The 10,000-nt window shown below is 38.3% G+C and overlaps 1 protein-coding gene across 1 annotated transcript in view; it reads right to left on the reverse strand.

Moving 5' to 3' along the window:
* LOC144969490 (solute carrier family 28 member 3-like) overlaps positions 1-9,803 on the reverse strand; it is a gene marked incomplete at its 5' end in the record, with an annotated part of 46,515 nt that extends 36,712 nt beyond the window's left edge. The window contains 7 exon segments of the mRNA XM_078908618.1: positions 491-634; positions 1,517-1,638; positions 1,641-1,684; positions 2,893-3,026; positions 4,073-4,198; positions 8,927-9,088; positions 9,630-9,803. Of these exon segments, the coding sequence (XP_078764744.1) occupies positions 491-634; positions 1,517-1,638; positions 1,641-1,684; positions 2,893-3,026; positions 4,073-4,198; positions 8,927-9,088; positions 9,630-9,803 (906 nt within the window).
* Between the last annotated feature and the right edge of the window lie 197 nt (positions 9,804-10,000).

A 10,000-nucleotide genomic window follows, 5' to 3' on the forward strand; every position in this document is an offset into this window, starting at 1 on the left:
TTTTTGGGATGGTTTTTTTTTCTTGTTTTTTTTTTTCTTTCTTGCTTTGTCTGGCATCTTTCATACACACTTGTTCAGATCGTTATCTTATAGCAGTGTCTGCTCCTTAATTTCTTAAGCAGACAGTTAAGAAAGTTGTGCTAACCTCAATTAGGTCTCCTAGCTGAGAGTATGCAACAACTGGTGTCTACTCCTTAATTTCTTAACTCTCTCCTTATCAGCCATTTTCAGTATTTTCCCCAAAACTTCACACCCAACAAACAAGAATTAGATTTTTTATCGCTCAAACATAATAGCAGTAAGTTCTTGTGATAAATAATTTCTTTAGCAAAACATGCTCTACAACACACTGTTCATTTTCTTTAAATTTTATGATGTACAAAAGAAATTTGAATAAGAAAAATGTTGGTTGTATCGTAACTATAGTTACTATAGTCCTATAGTTGATAAGGAGAGGGTTAAGCAGAGAGTTAAAATAAGTTGTGCTAACCTTAATTAGGTCTCCTAGCTGAGAGTATGCAACAACTGGCGTGGCAAACCATCTGACGCCGATGAGTTTTCCCACCCTCCGGCAATCGTCACCCTCCACACCCATGGCATACGCCACTGGGTACAAGACGTAGGAACAGATCACCTGAAAGCAAATAAATGGCTTGGGATATCGTGGATTTCAGTCTTTTCTGCTCTAAACTTTAAACAAGCGTCATGGCTTGATTAATCCTCTGGAGAATGACTACACACTTCCAAGAAGTTTTGAACAGGAACAGAGGACGGATGACGTGATGACCTGCCTCCTATTTGGGTTATATTTTCTATGCCTTCCTGGTAAGAGTAGCATTAATACAGATTTTTAAACTGTTTTAACTTTAGTTTCACCTCATGTCACCTGTTCATCCCGACTAGTATCGGAATGAGGCTGAGGGGAGGAGGGTCCATTGATTTATTGAACTCGTTATCGTTTATTCAGACAGTACGGTGATGATAGTGGTGATGATGATGATGGTGATGTTGATGATGATGATGATGATGATGATGATGATGATTATGATGATGATGATGATGATGATGATGATGATGATGATGATGATGATGATGATGATGATGATGATGATGATGATGATGATGATGATGATGATGATAATGATGATGATCGATGATCGATGATGATGAGAGGAGCCCGGAGGAATAGGAAGAATATGAGAAAGGAGGAAAAGGATGTGGAGGAGGAGGAGGAGGAAGAATATGAGAATGGAGGAAAAGGAGGTGGAGGAGGAGGAGGAAGAATATGAGAAAGGGGGAAAAGGAGGTGGAAAAGGAGGAGAATGATGATGATAAGGATGAATTCAATTATTATGATAACATAGGCGTCCAGCAGCATCAAATTTTATCATTGACTCCGAGCAATGGTTGGTGCTGTTGGTAGGATATTATTTTTACTCACCAACCACCCTACCCTGTGTCTTAGGAATGAGTTAGTGAGTGAGTGAGTGAGTGTGTCAAAAAATAGTAGACTTACACTAAACGTGACTCCCTCCAATCCAGCCCTCTCCCCAATACAAACACACAGGGAATCCATGAGGGCAAGCAAGGACACGAACGCCAGCATGTTGGCCCACACCGAGGCCGACATCCTCAGGCCAGTAGCGCGCCTTCTGAATAGGCATTGAGGGCATTGCTCTGCTTGCTATAGTTGGGATTTATGGGTTTAATCATCATTATCATCATCATTATCATCATCATCATCATCATCATCATCATCATCATCATCATCACCACCACCTTCATCATCATTATCATCATCATCATTATCATCATCATCATCATCATCATGATAATAAAAATAACAATAATGATAATAACAATAGTATTATTATTAAGACTAATAATAATAATAATAATAATAATAATAATAATAATAATAATAATAATAATATAATGATAATAATAATAATAATAATAATAATAATAATAATAATAATAATAATAATAATAATAATAATAATAATAATAATAATAATAATAATAATAATAATTACTACACTTAATGTATTAATCGCTAAGCATTTTAGTAATTCCAGTATAGTTACCAAACGTCATTCAAAGAGATAAGCCCTTAAACTCACAACAGTTTCCCAATCAGGGCGTTTGATGATACGAAAGTGCGGCTACGTGGTAAAGCTCTCCCATTCGGACCGATATGTCCAGGGTTCGCTTAACGCCATGAGCGACTCTTTAGTTGAGTCCCTTGAAAAGGCTCTTTACTCGAATTCTCTCATCGCATTCATGTGTAAAATGAGAACATGGCCTTTAACAGCGTTGTCTCTGTCGGAAAAAAGTGTAATATCGCACAGTAAGCGTCATGTCACGCCCAACATGTTACGTGTTGCTGCTGTCTAGGAACCCATTGTAAAGCGCTTTGAGAAAGTTTAGTTAATATTTGCTCTATATGCAAGATCAAGAAAGCTTTGCCTCCATCCCCGGCAACCCTTGTATGCAGATTCCCTGACTACGGACACAGATGCATATACGAGATTGAAGTCGGTTTGGACGAATTCAATCCCTCTAGGAGGGCTGGGATATACACTGCTCGAAACTAGGTGAGAAGTTGCCAGGCTTCTCCACCAGAAAGAGGAGACACTGGATGGTAGCGAACCGGCTTCGGTCGAGAATCTGCCTCACGGCAAAATAGCTTCATCAGTTGGGACTTTCCACATGTCCAACATGTACCCGATGTGGGAACGAACCCGAAACCGCAGAGCATCTAGTTGAACTGTGTGTTGTGACGAAGCTTCCGGGCCGGTTTGCGACGGTGCACGAGTGCGGTAAAGAATTTGCAGATTGGACCGATCGTCATAACATAGTAGTGTGAGCACCATTAGAAGCTGTCCGTACCTCTTGTCTATCATCCTGATATCTCTCTGGGTTTCTACGGCCACCCGTTGTGTCTCGGGATACATCAGCTTGGAAAAGGCCAAGGCGGCCGGGGCCGATATCACTGCTGCAGTAAGGAGGTGATTGGCGGAAACCTGAATAAAGAGATATAGAAGGAACGAAATTGACGGCACTTCGCTCGTTTTTATGAGTGGCTGTGCGGATTTGTGGTGGAGGTAGGAAAGTCTCCTTCAAACCTGTTAGTCCCTGGTTCGAGTCCCTCTATGGGCGACACAAAGTTGAGTCCTTATAAAAGACTATTCATTAGCATTGATCATCATCATCGTTGTTATCATCATCATCATCATCATCATCATCATCATCATCATCATCATCATCATCATCATCATCATTATCATCATCATCACCACCACCACCACTATTTTCATCATCATTATCGTCATCATCATCATCATCATCATCATCATCATCATCATCATTATCATCATCATCATCATCATCGTCATCACCAGCGATTTTTGTGAGTAGTTTTCACTGAAATCTGGTAAACAGACTATAAGCGTTCAATGTTAGACATGATTATGTGTTGGTACGCTATATCAAGCCTGACGGATGTTGTGAGATTTTTGGCTAAAATGCACAGCAAATTATTGTGAAACTATTGTTTTGCTGTTGAAATAGAATCATTTCAACTGATTTTATGATAGTTCGTAATGATGCTATGCGTTAAGGTACAATAGTCACAAAATCACCTACCAACAATATGGTGTCAACACACAAAATTGTGTGTAACCTTAAACTGTCTGCTTTATACATTTTAATGAAAATATCTTTTATAAATTTATAATCGCATAAAAAGCAATAAGTTTCAATAGTCGTGACGTCACTTCCCTCGTCGTGCAGCAAAGTAACTTAGTAACTTGTTCTAAACTATCGGAACAATGGCGGATGCCCTTATGAAATACCTCTCCGACGAGCATAAAAGTGTATCCAGGGGAGAAAAACATAAATCTGATCATGTTTTGACTTTTGTAAATTCTGATCACATGACATGTGAAAAAGTTTTCGCCAGCATGAAGAATAAAAAGTACCGATTTTCTTTGTTTACAACCAAGCTGCTCGTTGCTGGGCGGACTTGACATCAGACTATTCAATCCTATAAGCATATGATTTCACGAACCCCAAGTGGAATAAAGAACGCCAGACTTCCTCCAGATATGCTGGCAAAGCCGCAAGTCATGATGGTATGAAGCTCCGAGTCGGTGACAGTTGGTAGATACGGTCGAACTAATAATGGAGCTTCTGTCTGGTGAATGGAACATTATGAAAGTGATAAATTAAATTAAGAGCATCGTATAGGTTGAAGATCTGAAAAAGTGTATATCTACGACCCAGTGCCAGACAAAGCAAAGATAAAAATAAAGGATCATCATAATCATCATCATCATCATCATCATCATCATCATCATCATCATCATCATCATCATCATCCCATAAAATCAGCCTGCTTCTCGATGGGGTCTTTTTTATTAAGTATAGATTTTAAAATGTAATTAATGTGCTGCTATGTGGTCTTATGGTCTTGTGGTTTGACACTTTCTTTGGAATCGGAAGGTTCTGGGTTCGAACTTCGCTCGGCACAGAGTTGAGTCCTTGGAAAAGGCTCTTTACTCACATTTTCTCACGTACTCATGTGTAAAATGAGTACCTGGCTATTAACAGCGCTGTCTCTGTCGGGGAAAAAATGGTATTATCGTCTAACAGGCGCCATGTCTCGTTCTACATGTTAATTGTTGCTGTTGGTCGGGGACCCTTTGTAAAGCGCTCTGAGCACTTTTAGTGGATATTGCCCTTTATAAAAGCTTATGGGGTTTTTTTTGTTTTGTTTTTTTTGGGGGGGGTTATTATGTTTTTTTAAACCATCGCGAAGCAGGCTGATTTTATGGGATGATGTTGATGATGATGATTATGTGTGTGTGTGTGTGTGTGTGAGAGAGAGAGAGAGAGAGAGAGAGAGAGAGAGAGTCTTTAAATGTATTACATGTGGTGTATATAATCTATTCTATTTCTCTTATTTCGTATCACTTGTGAAGAGCCCGCAGTATTTCCAGGGCAAACAAAGGCTTTTATAAACAAAAAAGGCACTCACCTTCTGTATTGTTGTGGAAATAAAATAGACCATGATGAATCGTTTGAGCCATCAGCGACCAAAATCCTAATCGGTCCAGTAATAAACTCAATAAAATTCTTCTTCTTCTTCTAGGTTCCATGCCTGGTCCAGGCTTCGGATACTGCATGAATTATCTCTCTCCATTCCTCCCTGTCTCTTGCTTTTTCAAACAGCTCTTGGATTGTTAGGTTGGTGAAGCCCTTCAGTTGGTCTATGAGTGTTTTTCTTTGTCTCCCCCGGGCGCGTTTACCAGGTATTTTTCCACAACTTGCCAGGTATTCATTCTTATCTTTCCTTACTATGTGTCCGAAAAAGGATAGTTGTCGATCCACTATTAAGGGCATTAGTTTCCTTTGTTGGTATGTTTGTTTTAGCACTTCTTCGTTCGTTTTGTGTGCAGTATACGATATTCTCTGCATCCTTCTCAAGCACCACATTTCAAAAGCTTCAATGTTCTTTTGTGTTTCTGCATTTGTAGTCCAGCTTTCGCATCCGTATAACAAGATTGGCCACACGTAGCACTTCAAGACTCGGAATCTAATCCCGAACGACATCTGTTTGTTTTTCAAAATGTTTCCCAGGTCCATGAAGGCCTGTTTGGCTTGAGTTATTCTTGCTCGTATGTCTCGGTTACATCTTCCATCTGTTGTCACTATTGAACCTAGGTATTTAAAACTTTCTACGTTGGTAAGTTGCTCGCCGTGAATCGTTATATTGCAGGTGTTGTTGTTTTCGGGGTTTTTCTGTATTACCATGCATTCCGTTTTGGTGATATTCACTTCCATTCCCTTGGCTTCACTATCTACTACCACTTTGTCAACAATCTTTTGAAGTTGGATTTCTGATGTTGCAATGAGTACCGTATCGTCTGCGTATCTTATATTATTTATGTTGTGACCTCCTACTTTTATTCCCTCCATATTATTTATGCCCCTCATGATTGTTTCTTGGTATAGATTAAACAGATCTGGTGAGGCAACACACCCTTGACGGACTCCTTTCTTAATAGGAATGGAATTTCCTGTAGAGTTTCCGATTTTGATAGATGCCTGCTGGTGTAGTATAATGTTTGCATGAGTCTGAGGTCTTTCTCATCAGCGCCAATGGAGTGCAGTTGTTTTAGTATTTCTTCGTGGCGTACTCTATCAAAAGCTTTTTTGTAGTCGACAAAACAGAGGTATAGTGGGGTCTGAACCTGTATAGCTCTTTCACTTAAAACACGGAGGAGGTATATTGCGTTCCTTGTCCCTCTGTCAGGTTGGAATCCATATTGTTCTTCTGCGATTTCGGGGTTAATCTTATTCCTTAGCCTGTTGATAATTATACGCAACAGTATTTTGTTGATGTGGCTTATTAAACTTATAGTTCTAAAATTTTCGCATCTGACTGCACCTGCTTTCTTTGGTATTGCTATGAAAATAGAGTTACAGAGATCTTCTGGAATTTTTCCCAGTATTGTATATATTGTTGAATAATATGTGAAGTTCATCAATTGCTAGATCTCCTAGGCTTTTTAATACCTCTACAGATATTTCATCAGGGCCTGTTGCTTTACCATCCCTCATTCGTTCCATGGCATGTTCAATTTCACTTTTGGTGATGTTTGGTCCGCTTAATGGTTCTTTGAATTTCAGTGGTGGTTCATTTCTATTTGGATCATTGTACAGTTCGCCTATGTATTCTACCCATCGGCTTTCTATATGTTGTTCTTCAAATAGCAGTTCCCCTTGTTTGTTTTGGATACAACTTCCTGCTGCTTTGCTTTTCCTTTTCCCTGATAGTTCTTTTATTCTTTGGTGAGCTTGTTGGGGTTGGGTTTGTATTCTCTTTCGATTTCGCATCATTTCCAGTCTAGATAGTTCTCGTGTGCCTCGATGCATTTGGATTTAATGTGGTTGTTCAATGTTTGGTATTCTGCAGACCCTCTGTTGCATTTTCGTCTTTCTTCAAATAGGTTTAGAATTTCATTTGTCATCCATTCCTTTTTTGCTGTTTATTTGAGCTATTGGTAAATGCTTTTCTGCAGTTGCTTTGACACACTTTTGGAATATATCAAATTGTTTTTCACATTTTTCGTTATCAGGTTCACTTTGGCTTTGTATCATGAGTGCATTTTCAAATTCTTCTCTCATTTTTGTTTGTATGCCATTGTCTTTGCATAACCTGTAATCCCTCTTTATTCTACCAGCTGTTCTCTGAATAGCTTTAAACTTTATCCTTACTGTACAAACAACTGGGACATGGTCACTGTCTACATCGGCGCCTGGATAGGTTTTGCAATTTAATATGCCATTTCTGAATCTTGATGATACTGCTATAAAGTCTATCTGGTTCCTTGCTCTGTCCCCTGGTGATTGCCATGTCCAGGTTCTTCTTGGGTGTTGTTGAAACCAGGTGTTTTGAAATCATTAATTTATTTGTTCTACACCAATCTGCCCAGATGTTTCCTCGTTCATTTCTGTCTCCGAGTCCATGTGGTCCGATTATGTCACCATCTCTGCCTCTGCCAATCTTAGCATTTAGGTCCCCCATTACCATAAGGACTTCTTGTGATTTACACATTCGTTTTGCTTTGTCTAGTGAATGGTAAAACTCTGTCATATCTGCATCTGTCGCCTCTTCTGTTGGTGCATAAACTTGAATAATATTGGTGTCAACTACAGGTCAATAAAATAGGTGCGCGCAAATGAATCTGGCAACAGGGCGCCAGATGGGCGATTACTAAGATCAAATTAATAGGATTCAATAGTCGTAACGTCACTACCTTCATAATGACGCTTGGTAACTTAGCAACACTGGCTCTAAACTATCGGAACAATGGCGGAAGACGTATGAAATATTTCTCCGGCGAGCATAAAAGCGTATCCAGAGGGAAAAAAAACATAAACTTGATCATGTTTTGACTTTTACACATTCTGGTCACAAGACATATGCAAAGTTCTAGCCAGCTTGAAGAATAAAAAGTAATGATTTTCTTTGTTTAGAACCAAGATGGTCGCCGTTGCCAGGCGGTGTGACATCAGACAACTGAATCCAATTGCCGATCATTCTGCCGTCTTAACGAAAAGGGCCGTATGTTTACATGGAATAAAAGGCCACATACTTCATACTACATATTTCCTTCATGGCAACAAATATGTAGGGAGAACACCAACATCAATAGTACCAGGACCTCTTTACATATCAGAAATTTCTGGATTCAGATGAGGCCGAATTAATCCCTGAAGAACATAGAAATACTGCAGTGCCCTCCGTACTAAAGTCACAACAGGATCTTGACAGCCTCAAAACTCTGGCCCAGGACCGTGACCAATGGAAACAATTAACAACATGGATGGGGAGAGCAGCTATACTCATCGACCATGACTCAATCACACAATTCTTAGCAAGCGTCACTCGGACCGCGAAGCTTACTACAACTACTACTACTACTACTACTACTACTACTACTACTACTACTACTACTACTACTACTACTACTACTACTACTACTACTACTACTACTACTACTACTACTACTACTACTACTACCACTACTACTACTACTACTACTACTACGGTCTTTTTCCTTATGACGGCAGCATTATGCTCTGGCAGATTTTATAAATAACCATTTGAGTCCTCCGGTGATCGAGTTACCCTTAATTTTAAAAGGTTTGCAAGGTACTCGTACATCAGTCTATTCAAAAAATAGTTTTATAATTTTTAGATTTGCCAGTAATTCTGTGCTCGTTGGCTAAAATGTATCTTGGGCCGCAAGGAAAAATGTTAACCCTATACTCGAATTTTTAAGGGATAGATTAACGCAAAGCTGCACTGATATTTAATTTAAAAACCAAAGATAAGAAGTAAAAATTAAATTACCATTCCAATGAAGATGTTGGCTGCAGCAATCACAGTCTCCACCAGGCCCGTGTCAAGACAGAACGCCATGAATCGGCCAATCTTGAGGACTATGAACTCGATCACGCCCCAATGGTTCATCAAGAATATGAAGGAGTTGGTAAAGATGATGAGTCGGGTCGCCTGAAAATTAAAATGGGTTTTTGTATGATGTAAAAATAAATCTGAGCGTTGCTACTCTAAGCAAAGAGGTAAAAAGAAAACTACAGTGTATTTGATTGGAAACTATTACTATTTTCGTTATAATTAATCATTATTATCATTATCATTATTTTATTATTATTATTATAATTATTATTATATTAATATTATTATTATTATTATTATTATTATTATATTATTATTATTATTATTATTATTATAATCATTATTATTATATTATTATTATTATTATTATTATATATTATTATTATTATTATTTATTATTATTATTATGATTATTATTATTATTATTATTATTATTATTATTATTATTATTATTATTATTATTATATCGTTGGCATTTTTACTTTTATAAATGTGAATATTGATACTATCACCATCATCATAATCATCAATTCGCAGAGGAGAGGAGGAGAGGAGGAAGGAGGAAGATAAGGTCATTATGATTATCTTACTATGTAGATACATTATCTGAAGACAACATCGATTTACACAGACGTACCACGAATACAAGGCCCATTTCATTGAAATCCTTTCCAATGACTAATTCGGACCCATTATCTGCAAACGACAAGAGATTCTCCACTTGATTCCCCATCCAGTTGAACACATCGTAGCCGGCCTGTGTCCTCGTTAAGGTAGCCACACCAAACTGGATGGCGAAGGACCAGAAGATCGGGTGCAATTAACCTGTTAGGAGAATATAAGGAAATGGATTCTTCTTCTTCTTCAAGTACCAAGTCTGTGCCAGACATCGGTGATCATGGTACGCCATTCATCTCTCTGATCAGAAATCTGATATTACTCAGAAAACTAATATAATGTAATAATAGTAGGAAATGGATAGTAATCTGAAAAGTTATATGTGAAACA

Source organism: Berghia stephanieae, chromosome 3 (genome assembly GCF_034508935.2).
Source record: "Berghia stephanieae isolate SIO BIC M18660-M18661 chromosome 3, UCSD_Bste_1.3, whole genome shotgun sequence".
NCBI classification, from domain to species: domain Eukaryota; kingdom Metazoa; phylum Mollusca; class Gastropoda; order Nudibranchia; family Aeolidiidae; genus Berghia; species Berghia stephanieae.